This window comes from Schistocerca americana, chromosome 5 (genome assembly GCF_021461395.2).
Source record: "Schistocerca americana isolate TAMUIC-IGC-003095 chromosome 5, iqSchAmer2.1, whole genome shotgun sequence".
In the NCBI taxonomy this organism is placed as follows: domain Eukaryota; kingdom Metazoa; phylum Arthropoda; class Insecta; order Orthoptera; family Acrididae; genus Schistocerca; species Schistocerca americana.
This window is the reverse complement of record NC_060123.1, coordinates 400,931,251-400,948,046: the sequence shown is the minus strand read 5'-3', so window position 1 is coordinate 400,948,046 and position 16,796 is coordinate 400,931,251. Positions and strand designations below refer to the sequence as shown.

Here is a 16,796-nt window from a genome sequence, read left to right as displayed (position 1 = left end):
ACAATTCATCTCTTTAGTTGAAGTTCCTGTAATTAACAATGCTGACTGCTGCATGCATAGTGATGGATGTTTCACCACCAGGTAAGGCCAAGCCACAGCATCAGATGAGAGACTCTGCTGTGGCAGCCGGTGGACACACAGTGTTTGGCATAAGGCTCTGCTGTGGTCTGGTGGCAGTCAACTTATTAAAAATTACGTTTTTCATATCTTTTCCTCCTTAATCAAATCTTGAAATTAAGCTTTAAGAAACTGCTGAAGTTCAATATATATGAAAAACCCTTACCATAAATAGTAAGAAACAACTACACACATTCTAAATATCTAATAATAGCATTCATAACATAATTTACGACAGTGTTAGATCTCTTCACAGACTCAATTGGGACTCAGCCCTGCCCATAAAATTTCTCTGTAATGGTAAGAGTACTAATTAGTGAATTAATAAATACTGAACACAGTAATTAAAGCATACAGATTTGTGGTCCACATGGTACACTTGCATTAATACACCATGGGAACAAGAATGAGTCAGTATCACTATAACGGTCTGGATTTAACAAAAATCAATCTAATTCTGTGGCACCAGAGTTTTCATTTTTCCACAACATTAATAACAATTTTTCTAGAGCAACTACTTTACAATCAATAAAAAGTTATGCACGAACAGCAGTTCACAGGTGCAGCAATAAGGATGGCAGAGACATTGAGTCACAAAGTAACAGTTTACACCCTCTTAAATCATCTCTGGTATACAAGAAACATGTGTTCATGACATGGAAACATATTCTGTACCAATAATTATACAAGCCATCAACCTCTGCAAACAGTGACATGGGCTAAAGAAATGACAATTCATAAAATTGTAATTTACTGTTCCTCTCAAAAAATGTTACATTAAATCGACAGTAAACAACATACTGTACATGTACTCTGGATGTATCAATAGTTACATTTACATATTTCAAGACAACAATTAGTCCATGTTGGCTAACAGAGATCCAGCGACCAAAACAGCCTGCCTTCTTTGGAACAATAGTGCCTTCAGTACACAGAAGGAACCAACAGAAAGCAGTGCTACAACCAGCAGCAGCATAGCTTCCCATCCATAGGCATCAGTGACACAGCCAACCAGGGGACCTTCCAGTACTGCTCCCAGGCTCCCAAAACCATTTACAAGACCAGCCACAGCGGCACCAGCTCCTCTGCCATCACGTTCACCAGCAGCTACTGCGAGTGAGCCTCCCAAAAGGGCATCAGGTCCACAGATGCATGCTCCTGCCAGCAGCAACAGCATAGCATTGTACAGGGGACCCCATGCTGCAGTTACAAGGAACAGGATGAAGGCCAGTGCACTAACCACCACTGCTAGCCACGTGTGAAAGAGAGAGCTGTGACGATCTGCAGCTAGTCCCAGCAAAGCACTTCCAACAACACCACCAGCATCGAATACTGCTGACAAGATGCCTACCTGCAGAACAGAAAAAATTGTAACAGCTCACTTTATTTGTACGATATTAAAACTCACTGAAAAATGTAATGGAAAGGTCTCAAGAAATTTGTCAAGAAAACATTGTTTCTTTTGAATGGCCAACAAACTCAGCAAGTGGTGACATGAAAGTTAACACATGTAAATGCTCCAGTCTCTTAAAAAATACATATCAACCCCCTTAACGATTTTTTGCTTTTCAAATTATGTTCCAAAAAATAATATTTTTTTATTAATGAAAAACATCCTATAAATAATGACATTACATATAGACACAAAGCCAGTTTTTAAATATCAAAATAATGAGCTACAAAATTTTTGAAGATCACCAATAATAAAATATCAAGTATATTCACTCACTGGACTTCATCTAACATATCCTGAAACTTGAAGTCATTTTGTAATTTCTGTGTAGCTAACTGTGTATTTAAATATTGAAGGGGCTGGCTGGAGCACAGTGAATGTATTTATCTCTCAGCACTGGCCAGCACTTTTAACACAACTGATGAAGTATCATCACTTTCAGTCTAGAATGTAATAATTTTACATTCTTCTTCACTTCCTGAGCCACTAAATTCAATGTCCAACCCAGGATCACTATAGCCATTCTTTTTTGAAAGCCTTGCCTAAACAACACAGGAAAGAGTCAAAACATGCATTTTGTTCTCGAGTATCCAAAGCTGCACACAGTAAATATGATGCCTAGTGGCAACCACCACAACCGTAACACAATAGCCAGTCTACAAATGTAGTACCAGATGTTAGCTTGTGGCCAAAAACTTAACTATCAGTGCCGAAACAAATGAAGTGGGGTTCTATTTTTTCAAAGATTGTTTTCTAAGCTACCCAAGTATACAAGCAATTTTAAGCTTCCATCAAACTAATAAAAATGAGATAACTGGTGTTTTAAGTTAAGGGGTTAAATCACAAGTAATGGCCTGGATCACGGTCATCGATGGCATGCAAAACTGATCTGTGCACAATGTGCTGCATGCGTGCGATCCAAGGCTTGGCCTGTCTCAGCACTACTTGGTAAGTCTCAATTTTGCTTGGTCCTTCTCAGAAGCACTCTGTGAATGGCGACATTCCACATACCAATGCACTGTTGCATTTCTTATCAGTATGACATTCTTCACTTCGGCAGAGTCATGGTCTCAGCACTGTTTACCTTCGCTATTTGTTTGAGGTACAGATACAGTTGAGAGGTCCAGTGGCTGACTGCACAAAAAGAGGAAGTCAAGCAATCTAACGTCACAAGCTTTAAAAATGAATTGGAATGACAGAAGAGAAACATGAGAATTCTCTTTTATGTAGTTGCATAACAGGTACAACAAATTTGCTATGGAACAATGTTCCAATATCATGCAGAAAGGATTTAAAGATATAGTTGATGATGGATGAGAAAAAAAATTGTAACAATCGACAGATTTCTGCAGAATTCCTTGTTCTATATGTCAAAAATCACTTTGTGCTAAGTTTGCAGGCATGGAGCAAATGATGAAACTTGAGGTATGAATAGTAAATTAAACTGTCATTCGCTACAGTTTGATGGAATTGAACAGAGTATGGAGACTTTAAATATTATTGAAAAGTACGTTGATTACGTAAAGGGATATGCCTAGATTTATTTCTCAATTTAAAACCAGCTATTGTTAAATTTCTGAAGGAAAAAGGAAAGCAGGAACAGAAACCAGAGGATTCGGAACGGATTGCATCATAGAAGGAACTTATTCTGACACACACACACACACACACACACACACACACACACACACACACACAAACAAACAAACGCTGTCCATTTCGTAAAAGACAACGCAAATTTTCACAAAATCACCATGAGATTGAAAGAATTACAAGGACAATTTTCTAAGCATTTTGAGGACAATGCCAATCACACATCTGTCTTTGAGACTGATTCCTGTTTCAGGTGAAAATACCCCCGTGCATGTGCAGATGGAACTGGAAGCCATGATTATGTGGTAACACATGTGACAAAACTCCGCAAAATTGTCTCGATGCTGACAGTTTATACCAGATAAAAAATTTATTATGTCTTCCGGGTGCCAAAAATGATGACTGAAGACTGAAAATTTGTTTTTGTGATTTACCTTGTTGAGAAATGTGAAACCAGACCACTTGCAAGCCATCCAACCTTCATGTGCACCCACATTGTCGATGTGGGGTATTTGTAATTTCTTCCTCTCCCCCTCCTACCACTCAAGACAGCACGATGTGGTAGTGGGGGAATTGTGTACCCAAGGGACAGAGATTCGCACACATACGATGGAACTGAATGTGCACAGAATTCTTGCTGTCTATGGGCTAGGTGGTGATAAAGAGTTTAATGTATGTGACATAGACCAATGTAACCACTAGTGGAAGTTTCTTTGATCTTACACAACAGGAACAGACTTATTCTCACATTCTCTGCCACTGGTGTGAAAATTATTTGTTACTACTGTGCCTGAAATAGTGATCTACATTCTACTTCTCTCTCCCTACATTTCTGCGTAATGTAAGTCAAGGATCATGAAAGGTATTGTTTCATTTGTTGATTCCCAGTGCATCTGCCAGGAATAACTGACAAATCAGTATTCTGTAACATACAATGCCATTGTGATTCATGTAGGATCCCTAGTCATTTGTTGGAGCCTTTGGAATTTGTAGTTTGTGCTGGAGAACATCTGTTTGATTCCAGTCGTAGTAATAAGTAGGACGTGGCTACATATCTGAACATGGGGTTTCTGCAGGTAAATTATTAAGAGTAAGCAAAATGGCATTTGCCATCAAAATTAATTATAGTTTCCAAGTCAAAATAGGCACCCTCCGTGGTGTCCTTACCTTATCATGGTGGTGGAGCTTGTGTGCTCAAGTGGTCCTGAGAGCTAGGCTGGGGGTAGCTTCGCTTCTAGTAGGGTCTCCCACACCAGATAGGCCAAAGGTGGTGATCCAGACTAAATGGGACAACCTGGTCCTCCAGGTTGGGGGTTGGGCGTGGGGGCCAACACCCCCACATCGCAAAAAAGATGATCATTACAAAACACCAAGAAATAGCCTCGAATTCGGTATGGAACCATGGAAATGACCCCAGGTCAAAGCTTAATGCCAGGTGGTCATGGAAGAAACAGAGTGAAGTGTGGCACTTGGAATGTAAAAACACTATTCTCACCTGGAAATGAAACCAATAGAGAAAAGGAGTAAGAGCAGGGGATGGTTTAATGATAGGTGTAGAGATGCAGTCACCAAGAGAAAAGCAGCGAAACTGTTACAGCGTACAAATGAACAGGATGAAAGAACAAGGTTGGGATACATGGAAGAAGCTAGAGAAGCAACAAGACAAGTCCTTCGAACAGAAAAGTGAAAGTTCACAGACAGTAAAATAAAACTGGCAGAAGAAGACCAGATAGCAGGAAATACAAGAGACTTTTACAAGACAGTCAGGTTCTTCAAGAAAGGATACAATCCAAGGATTGAAGTGATCAGAGGTCAAGGAGGACAGATAATCACAGATGAAATAAAAGCTATGGAGGAACGCAAAAACTACTTCGCAAACCTCCTGAATGTGGATGTAAACACCCAAGAGAAAATTAAGAAGAGGAATCATATAGAGAAAACAGAGATACTGTACCACTAGAGGAGTATGAACTACCAAGCATGGAAGAAGTAAAAGCGACCATAAAACTTCTGGAAGGAGTCTGTCATATGCCCTATACTGACGAAAGGAGACTCAATGAGATGTAGCAACTATAGAGGAATCACACAACTATGTACAGCTTATAAGATCTTGGGATTTCAACAAGTAGGTTTCAGAAATGGAAAGTCAACTGTACACCATTTAAATACAGTATGGCAAGTGCTAGCAAAGAGCTGGGAATTCCGCAAAAATGTTCACTGCCTTTTTGTGGACTTCCAAAACGCATATGATAATGTGAATAGACAAGCAATAAGGCAAGAACTCGAAAGGACTCAAGTTCCCAGAAAACTCATGAAACACACAGATATGCTCCCAGGAGACAACATGTATGGTGAAAGTGGATTGGAGTGTGACAAGGAGACTGCCTCTCCCGTCTTCTGTTTAACCTGGTACTGGAGAGAGCCCTGAGAGAAGTAGCAAGCTTAGAGACAGGAATGCAGCTGGGAAGAATCAGCACCCTGGTCTATGCAGATCATGTAGTTTTAATATCAGAGAAAGAGCAAGACCTCGTTCTGATGACAAGAACATTAATGGAAGAGGCAATGAGAGCAGGCTTAGAGTTGAATATGGATAACACAAAATACCACTTAGCAGAGAAAATGACAGACCCCTGAAGGTGGAGGTCAAAGTCTTTGAAAGGGTAAAAGACTTTAAATATCTTGGGGCTATACTCAGTGAAAGGAACAAGATAGATCAGGAAATTACAGCACAAATACAAGCAGGAAACAGGTCAAGATTTGCTCTGGGAAATCTGTTAAAGTCCTGGCTTCTATTGAGATCCTCAAAGACCAAGATCTACAAGACAATAATACAACCTGTACTCCTATATGGAGCGGACACCTGGACCATCACCCAAAAGACGGAAAGAAAACCCCTGACATTTGAGAATGCCGTTCTCGGACAGATTTTTGAGCCAGCGAAGGACGGAGATGAATGGAGGAAAAGAAAGAAGACTGAAGTGGTATAGACACGTAATATGTCAAGAACGCCAAATCACAAGGCAGGTAGTGGAGGAAGATGTTAGAGGCAAAAGACCATGGGGAAGACGATGACTCTGATGGATTGATCAGGTCAAAGGGGATATGAGTACACTGGGGCTGTCTGAAGAAGCATACATGGACCGAGGATGCTGGAGGAGGCTGATTGGTGAGGCCAAAGACCGAATGCAGCTTGTGTGGCCAATGCAGTATGTAAGTAAGTAAGTAAGTAAATCTAGGCAGAGAATGTAGGAGTAGAACTGGAAATGACCATGTATATTTAGGTGTTTGGTTGGATGGTTGGACGGGAGGAGAGGGGGTTAAGGGTCTTAATGGAAGCTCATCATGCTCTCATTCAAGGGATTGCCCATCTGCAGTTAGGAACATCAGCCACCAGAAATTTGATCAAATTTCTACAGTACGCAGGAGCGGTGAAAAGCAGGTTTTGAAAGCAATATTGATGCCAGAAATGAGCAATTGCATGAGTGACGAAAGTACATCACTCTGGCCAGTTCCAGATAGCAGACGAGTTCTGGGTCAGGATGAACTACAGAATGACGAAAGAAATCCATTCATTTTCACAGGAGAATATTGGAGGCCATGGGAAAGCGTCCAAGTAAATGTCCTTCGGAAGGCTCCTTGGAGCTGGTGTGCAGCAAAGGCTACAAATTTGGAACTTTACCAAATACAGAAGTTGTCGGTATACAGAGTGGGGGTAACTAATGGTTTGACAGAGGTCATTAGCCCATTAATGGCGACAATGAAGGGTGTAACGCTCAGCACTGAGCCCTGAGGGATGCCATTCTATTGGACTCAAGGGAGCTGATTACCAAATATAACTTGAAATGATTGGTGGGATAAGAACTGGCAAATAAAAATCAGTTGGAGGGTAAGTAAAATATGATGTTGCGAGGCAGTGTTGTATGAAGACAGCAACAAAATGTTGGCATTTAGGAAAATGCCAGTCAGATTGCGAATGCCATCTTAACCAGATAGTCAGTTGTAGATCATCAGCACTTAGAGGGACAAAAGGTGCTAAATCCAAGAACTGAGCACAATTGTTAGCCTACCTTCAATTCAAGCATTTTGCACAGCAGGTTTGAGACGCTAATCAGTCAGCAGCTACTGATATATGACACACTTTTGCTCATTTAAGGACTGCAATGTTGATAATATCTCTCCACTGCGAAAGGGAAACACCTTCTGGCCAAATACAGTTGAGGGCCCTGAGTAAACAGAGACTGAGATGCACTCAGTTGTTTGGTCATTTGATTATGAATTGCACCAGGTTCTGCGTGCGTATTATGATGCGAGTCATGAGACTGATGCACTTACCAGTCAGTAAATGTATCATTACATAATTCAAGGTTACTGTGCCAGGGGTTGATAACCTGCGAAGTGGGCCACAACAACTTCAGAAAACTTACGCATATGTAGAAATACCACCAAGAAGGAGGGGACTTTGAATAGTTGCTGATCCTTGGCAGCCCACTAGACTACAGAGTTCGATTCACATCTGGGATCAAGATGTAAACCTTTGCAAGGAAGACACAAAACACTCCTTTTTACTGTCTTTAATCAGGTAGTGAGCATTTAGACCAAGCCACCTAAAACTGATGAGGTCAGTTGTGAAGGATGTTGCTCAAGATGTTGAGGGTCCTGTAGAAAGGAGGATACAAGTTCCAGCAACAGAGACATCTTCAACAAGGGATGAAGGTGATGGCAGAGGTATACAATTGCCAGAGATTCCAAGTGGCAATTGCTCAATTGGGTGGCGACAAAGAAGTGACAGTATTACTGGAAAGATACTGTCATCACAAAGATCATCAATTAATGACCACTGTAGTGAAGCCACGAGATTGGGTGAAGAGATCATAAGGTCAAAAGCCAAAATGGTACCATGGGCAGCACTAAAATGGATGGGATTACAATAATTGAAGACACACAGATCAAAATCTGAAAGAAGCTGGTCAATAAGAAGGTCCCTACTGGTACTCTCCCACGAGGGACGGAGTGCACTGAATTCTGCTAATGGGAAAAACAGGAGAGAGCTGTTTCAAATATGGTATGAAGAGGAATCCACGCACTGACAATATCTGTGTGAACCAATGTACAGATCCCTCCAGATGCTCTCTCATGGCGACTATGGCTCCAACAGAATGCAGGGTAACCTTGAAGTGTTAGAATGGTTATCAGTGAAATGCATTTGTTGGAGAGCAACAAAGATTACAGAAGGGAAGGACAACACTGCACTAGGAGCATCACAATAACAGACTATGATTTTGAGTCTCTCACAAAGTAAAAACTGAACATAAGGACGGATGAATACTCCGCTGTCTCCTTATTGTCTGGCACACCTAAACATACAAAGTGGACCCATTGCCTATCTAAGAGTTTGCAAAATTCTCAATCCATATGCAGTGTTTTGTTTTGTGCTGTTTTGTTTTATTTTAGGTCAAACGCACCTATAACACTAATATCAAAAAGGAGTTAAAAAAGTGCCTACATGTTAATCCCAATTGATGGAAGGAAGAGGGCTAAGAAAAAGGACTACTAGTTAGAGAGAAGTCTACAAAACATGCTGTAGAGGCAATGGAGGCATCCAACTAAAAGTTAAATGTCCTTTGCCACATTGTCACAATGGATAAAGAGTAAAACGTGGTCAACAGCCTACGTGTTGTTCGCTAAAACGGCCAATAACTCAAACAGCAAACATACATGTGCATTCAGTCAGGAAATGGCGAACCGTCAGAGGTTGATGACACTGAGCACACAGTAGTGGGAGACAACCACCTAACAAACAGCAATGGCTAAAATGGCAGCACCCAATATGCAACCTAGCTAAAAAGATCTTGCAACAAGACGGCCTAGAGGAGGTTGGCCAACCCGCTGGGAGAGGTTTAATACCTTGAAGCTTGTTCCCATGAAAGAAGACAAGCAGTGATGCCAAAGTGACACCACCACCTACTGACAGATGGCAACATCGGGAGAAATGGAAGAACTAGCGGGCTGAGGTAGGCGGACTGCAGTCCTGGCAGCAGCAGCAGCCTTGTTTCACGTGAGCCTGACCAGGGACCCGCATTAACATCACAGTGGCTACCTCAAGAATGAGCAAGTGGAATCTTTCTTGGACCCATTGCACTTGCACTAAGGGATGGATTGTGCATAGCACACTGATGCTCTGATGGACACAGAGCGAATCGGATCAATGACAGAATTGAAAAGCCTGTGTTACCAGATGTACTGCATGGCCTGATACAGGGCAAAGTGCCCTGCTCTAAACACTGAGCAGTGTCCTGCATTCCGGAAGTGGATTCCGTCTGTGTCGAATGCACACTTGACACCACAGTCAATCCGAGAGCCATCAGTGACACAAAGGTACTATTGGTAAGTTCGGTGCGACGGTTGAGAAACTTACAGGAATAGATCAAATTTGGAGTAGTTTCCTTAGGAAGCAAATGACATCCAAGGTGAACACAGACTGCCACACAAATCCAATGGTGAAGGGTTCCACCCATGGGGAAAGTTGCAGGTAGCATGCAATTACGCTGCCAGGGCAATAGCCGAAAGTAAACTCCAGGAGGTAGCAGAGAAGAACAACACACCCCATACTGGCAGTCAAATGAGTCATCAAAAAAGCCATAGAATGGGTGACTGGGCGTGGCAGACAAACAGCATGCATTTCCGCTGAGGAGAACATCACGCCAATATAATCACGGTAGCTCGGCAGCTTCTGCGTAGATACACTCAACTGAGCTAGTGTAAAAGGCACCAGTAGCCAAACGAATTTCACAATGGTGGATTGTATTTAGACTGTGTAAGATGGACCGATGCATAAATGAAACACCCATTGTCTAGTTTCAAACGGACAAGGGATTGGTACATATGGAGGAGGGTGGTCTGATCTGTCCTGCAGGAACATGTAGGACACTGAGGGACCGGGTACAGCAGATGGACGGTAAGACACATGGAATGATCAAAAAAGTTTTCTATCCAGCATGAGCCCCCTGAATCTGGTAGTTTCAGGGAACAGAAGAGCAACAGCACCCATGATGTAAAGCACCACTCCTGGAGAGACTTCTGTGGAGACCTACAATAGACCACAAAGTCATCAACGAAAAGAGCTGGAGATGCTCAGAAGAAGATAGGCCATAATACAGTTAATGGCTGTAGCAAGAGGATGACACTCAGGATGGAGCCCAAGGCACCCGTTTTCCTGGATAAAAGTGTCTGCCAAGGCAGAACCCAAACTTACCTTGAAAACTTGGTCTTTTAAAAATTCCTGAAGGAACCGAGGCAGGCCGCCTCGGAAGCCCATGTGCAGAGAGTACTGGGGATACCAGTCAGCCAGCATGTGTCACAGGCTTTCTCCTAATCAGATAGCACAGCCACAGTCTGGTATTTCCACAGAAAACTGTTAATGACATGTGTTGGCAAAGTGACATGATAGTGAACTGCAGAACGGCGTGCATGAAATCCACATTGTGCAGTGGTTAGTAAATTGTGAGACTTGAGCCACCATACCAGCTGGGCATGAATCATACATTCCATCACCCTGAAAACACAGTTGGTGAGAGAAATGGGGCACTAGCTAGAAGGAAGGTATTTGTCCTTAGCATGATTATGAATGGGTATCACAGTGGCTTCACCCCAGCATCTGGGAAACGTGCCATCTGCCCAGATGCAATTGTATGTATGAAGGAGAAAGTGCTTGCCTGCAGGAGACAGGTGCTTCAACATCTGAATGTGTTCATCATCTGACTCTGGGGGGATCATCGGGATGATGCGAGAGTATTCACAATTCTGAGAGGAGAAAGTTATCATCTGAGCCCATTCCACTCGTTTCCGATGGAGGAAGGCAGGGTGAGAGTGGGTGGAACTCGAAACCTCCCAAATAGCAGCCTAAAATGTTGGAGATAGCCATTCTGTCCACAAAGACATCATCTGCCACAGTTTCGCAGGAAATTGGGGAATGGACCTTGATCCAAGAGAGCCATCAGAGGTTGGCATACACGACTGAAGAGGGAGTTTCGTGGGTTGTGCAGGACGTATTTCCCACTAAATGTATTTCTTTACATTTGTTAAGGAAATGTGTTACTACTTCTGTATGCTCCTGGCATCTAGTGGCAGTCTGCTGCAACAGTTGTAGTTTCTGTTTGTTGTGGAATATAGCCTTCAGGACTGTCAGAAGTACATGTTCCACCAAACAATGGTGTTGTAATGGTTCTCGGGAAGTATGACTACAACCAAAGTAGCTTCTGGAAGAGGTTTGGGAATTATATTTATCACAAAATTGATCTGTTATCTGTGGTCCTTGGGAAGTGTACTTACCACCAACTTAGGGGTATCCCAAAGCTTTTGGGAATACGTCTTACCATCTCTGTCTATGCCTGACATCTTTTGGTAGTACACTGAACCAGTGGTATGAAAACTGCTATGACAATGTCGTGGGGTGCTACTGTTGTTGGGACACATTACTTCGCTTCTGCAATACACATTATTGTGACCTGTATCAGGTCATATTTTTATTGCATGATAAAGTTTCTAGGATTGTTTTCACATTGTGGTAAGTAACTTTAATATCAATAACCACCATTTTTTTTTAAAATAAAAGGAAATATGAAATAAAAACAGAAAACACTGTTCATTATTTTTTTATGTGTAATAGCAACACACAACAGCACACAAAATGGAAATGCGAAATTAGTTTACCACCATAGTTTTACTATCTCACAAAGGTAGCCATGGTGATATATGTACGATATTTTTTGATCTTAAGTCACAAAAACAAATTTATCAAAAGATAAATATGGTCAGTTGATCACAATTCTAATAGGATAGCAAAAACAAATTATCTTCGCTGAGCTGCTACAAAATATGTGCACGCGAAAGGGTTAAAAGAACAAGTAAATGAAATCCAGCTAGCTTTTTTTGCTATCCCAAAGAATGTGACAACGCTGCATACACAACAGATTATAACTACCGTAGTTTGTCATCATAGGATGTCAGTTGAAAATGTGGAGAAGCTGCAAATTGTGTTGCGGCACGCCCAGTCCACAAAGGGACTACGACATGGTGCGGTAAAGATGAAGAGCGAGATACGGTATGCTGTGTGGTGATAAAGGTAACGTTTGTAAGATACTCTACCAGGTCATCACAACTGGGGAAATGTCATTCGTCAAAGGTCACCAAGGAGAAGTAAAGCCTTCAGTCAGCGACCTTTTGTCTTTGTTTCATTTCTTTGAGCCTTTTCTTTGCAGTTGGCAGATTACTCAGATGTTTGTTGGCTGGAGGTATGTAAAAAGTCTTCGCCTTCTGTCCTTTCTGGCCTGCCTGTTGTGTAGCAGGTGATTTCGCTACTGGAAGTGAAGATCTGGTGCCTTGTTGCATAGCTGGAGGGGGAGGAGAAAGAAACGGATGCTTCCATGACACTGGGCGATTTTTCAGCTGCAGTGCTGAATTTGAGGTTGCAAGTCTGTGCGGCCGTGTCCTCTGTGTAGCGAGGCATAGCAAGAATGGTACTGTAGGTGTCAGATGGTAAAACACAGGGATTTTGACTAATCAATAGCTTACGAGTGACAGGGTAAGGCACTTTTTCTTCACCTGGATCTCCTGGACGGCCCACTCATCGAGATACACGAGACATTCTTGGGATTATGCTGCAGGGTCGCCATTGCAATTGATACAGCGGGGAGAAGAACGTGGGCAGTCACCCTCATTCGCATTCGTACCACAAGTAACACATTTGGCCATGTTTTAATAGGACATCTGAGTGTGGTTTTAACATTGACACTGGTAACAGTGCATCAGGTTTAGAATCTACAGTCAGACAGTGATGTCTTCATAGCTGGCTTTGATCTTTGATGGAAGCGCTAGTCTACCAAATGTGAAAGAGTACCTGTAGGCAACTTTTTTCATTACCCGGTGGACTGCAGTGACGTCCTGATCAGAGACAAGTTAGGATTTCTCCCTTGGTCAGATCATCAAGTAGCCTAGTGTAAATAACATCATGTGAAGAATTCAGCACTCGATGGGCCTCAACACGAACAGTACAGTCATGGAGGAGTGAAGCTGCAAGTAGTTGTTGGGCTTGAAAATAACAAATGGCGTCCAAAAGCAAAGTGCAATTATATAAATGAAATCACCATTTTACAGATCCTGCAATTACATCAACACCTTTCTGAATAATAAACAGTTTAACCATAGCAAAGGACTGACCATCTTCAGTACACAATACCACGAGGAACTGAGGTTCTTGGAATCTTTAACCTCATTCTGTTTATGTTTAGTAGATATAGTCTGAGATGGTGAGTGGCTCATTGCGAAAAAATTTCCCACAACTGCCAGCGTCTCCAACAGTGCGCTCCTTCCTACTGTGCCCCCCCCCCCCCCCCATCAGAGGGGGGCTGATCCGCTTTAGGTGATAGTTCACATCTCAGGTCACACCTCCGGAACTCTTGACAGAGGGTGCAATTGGCAATTTTGGAATGTCACAGATCAGGCAATCACCCCTCCAGGGCTTGGCCTGTACCCCGTGGTCCGTGTGAACCGCATCTGTTGACCTGGGGCTGGGAATTGCGTGTTACCCTGTCACCTGTCACGCTTCGGATGGCCTTCTGGATTGCACAGGGAGGAATAAGAAACAAAGAGACACCTCCAACACCTAAGCAGAATAAGGATAGTAGACAGAGAATGAAGAAAGAAAGAAAAAATAGTGAGAGCACTGCTCTGATGTAAGGCTAGTGGGACTTTAGAAAACATTCCCAAAAATATCTCAAACATGTTCTCCAAGGGAGAGGAAAAAAAATAGCAAGTCGACAGACATGTGGCACAGAAAGGGAAAAGCTGCTGCACAGGCTGGGGCCCGTTGTAGCCAAGCATGTATGCAACAAGAACTGGTGAGCCTCTGCAGAAGGGGGGGGGCAGTGTTATGTTGTTGACTAGAATTGGGGAGAAGAGAAATTTGTGGCACAACTTAAGTTTCTTAAGTCCAGAGACTGGTTTGATGCAGCTCTCCATGCTACTCTATCCTGTGCAAGCTTCTTCATCTCCCAGTACCTACTGCAACCTACATCCTTCTGAATCTGCTTAGCGTATTCATCTCTTGGTCTCCCTCTACGATTTTTACCCTCCACACTGCCCTCCAATACTAAATTGGTGATCCCTCGATGTCTCAGAAGGCGTCCTACCAACCGATCCCTTCTTCTAGTCAAGTTGTGCCACAATTTCACTTCTCCCCAAGTCTAGTCAATACCTCTTCATTAGTTATGTGATCTACCAATCTAATCTTCAGCATTCTTCTGTAGCACTACATTTCGAAAGCTTCTATTCTCTTCTTGTCCAAACTATTTATCGTCCATGTTTCACTTCCAAGACATGGCTACACTCCATACAAATACTTTCAGAAACGACTTCCTGACACCCAAATCTATAATCGATGTTTACAAATTTCTCTTCTTCAGAAACACTTTCCTTGCCATTGCCAGTCTACATTTTATATCCTCTTTACTTTGACCATCATCAGCTATTTTGCTCCCCAAATAGCAAAACTCTTTTACCACTTTAAGTGTGTAGTTTCCTAATCTAATTCCCTCAGCATCACCCGACTTACTTCGACTACATTCCATTATCCTCGTTTTGCTTTTGTTGATGTTCATCTTATATCCTCCTTTCAAGACAGTGTCCAGTTTTTATTTCTTCTCCATGGATTTTAATACCTACTCCGAATTTTTCTTTTGTTTCCTTCACTGCTTGCTCAATATACAGTTTGAATAACATTGGGGAGAGGCTACAACCCTGTCTCACTCCCTTCCCAACCACTGCTTCCTGTTCATGCCCCACGACTCTAATAACTGCCATCTGGTTTCTGTACAAATTGTAAATTGCCTTTCCCTCCCTGTATTTTACCCCTGCCACCTTCAGAATTTGAAAGAGAGTATTCCAGTCAACATTGTCAAAAGCTTTCTCTAAGTCTACAAATGCTAGAAATGTAGGTTTGCCTTTCCTTAATCTATCTTCTAAAAAAGTCGTAGGGTCAGTATAGCCTCACGAGTTCCAATAGTTTTATGGAATCCAAACTGATCTTCCTCGAGGTCGGCTTCTACCAGTTTTTCCATTCGTCTGTAAAGAATTCGCATTAGTATTTTGCAGCCATAACTTATTAAACTGGTAGTTCGGTAATTTTCACATCTGCTAACACCTGCTTTCTTTGGGATTGGAATTATTATATTCTTCTTGAAGTCTGAGGGTATTTAGCCTTTCTCATACATCTTGTTCACTAGATGGTAGAGTTTTGTCAGGACTGGCTCTCCCAAGGCTGTCAGTAGTTCTAATGGAATGTTATCTACTCCCGGGGCCTTGTTTTGACTTACGTGTTATGTAGCAGTGAACAATTAAAGGAGAAGAAATAAGAGCTTTTAGATTTGCCGATGACATTGCAATTCTGTCAGAGACAGCAAGAAATGGAATGGACTGTGTCTGAAAGAAAGGAAGGAAGGAAGGAAGACAGATTGGGTTTAGCGTTCCATCAACATCGAGGTCACTAGAGACAGAGCACAAGCTCGGATTGTGTCAAGGATGGGGAAGAAAATCAGCTGTTCCCTTTCATAAGAACCATTCTGGCATCTGCCTGGAGTCGTTTAAGGAAATCACAGAAAACATAAATCTGAATGGTCTGATGCAGGTATGAACAGTTGTATATCATGTAACTAATGACGAGTTACTGAACAGAACTGGGGAGCAAAGAAATTACTGGTGCAACCTCACTAGAAGGGTTCAATTGGTAGGATACATTCTGAGACACCAGGGGATCACCAACTTAATATGGAGGGAAGTGTGGGGGCGTAAAAATTGTGGAGGGGGACCAACAGATGACTACAGTAAGCAGATTCAGAAGGATGTAGGTTGTAGTAGTTATTCAGAGATGATGAGGCTTGCACAGGATAGAGTAATGTGGACAGCTGCATCAAACCAGACCACAACAACTACAATTAAGACAGAACCATTTTGTAATTTATTAAGTGAAGAGGTTTCCACAAATACATTTTCAGTATTCTCCACAAAGAACATTGGCTTAGTAGCTGTAAAAAACCTCTGCTTAATAACCAGAAAGAATCCTATGTGAGTCCAGATGGAATCAGGCATTGAGGGAATAAGTTTCTGCAGTTTGCTTGATTTTGATTTCCTTACATGGCTTAAGTTATCTGTACTGATGCATTAAGGTCTACCTGAACTGACTGCTGCAGCATCAAGGCCACCAACTGATAACATCTGTCTTTCCACTGCACCAGATATCCCCCATGAAGATATCGAGGGCTCTCCACACAGGTGCCACCCTACCTGAGCAACGGCCACCTACCCTGACTGCCACTGCCCAGAATTCTGGTGATTCCAGTTACCTACTCATTGGCATATTCCGGGAGACAACAGCTCAGACAACAATGAGGCATCCCCTGGATAGTTTGGGGGCTACCACCATACTACTGTTACCTGAAGACCCCCGCCCCCACCTCCCTGCTCCCTCACGGACTGGCTACCATGCTGTGCACTGGGAATCTTCCTCGGAGAGCCTGCTCTTCCATAAAAAAAAAAAGGGGGGGGGGTTGGAAAAACCATAATCTATGTGCTACGAGCAAGC

The 16,796-nt window shown here is 42.4% G+C and overlaps 1 protein-coding gene across 1 annotated transcript in view; it reads right to left on the bottom strand.

The window, feature by feature from the left end:
• Positions 1 to 851: 851 nt before the first annotated feature.
• LOC124615497 (putative glycerol-3-phosphate transporter 5) overlaps positions 852 to 16,796 on the bottom strand; it is a 55,672-nt gene continuing 39,727 nt past the window's right edge. The window contains exon 4 of the mRNA XM_047143441.1: positions 852 to 1,468. Coding sequence (XP_046999397.1) covers positions 974 to 1,468 — 495 coding nt within the window. The 3' untranslated portion in view covers positions 852 to 973. The remainder of the gene's footprint in view (positions 1,469 to 16,796) is intronic.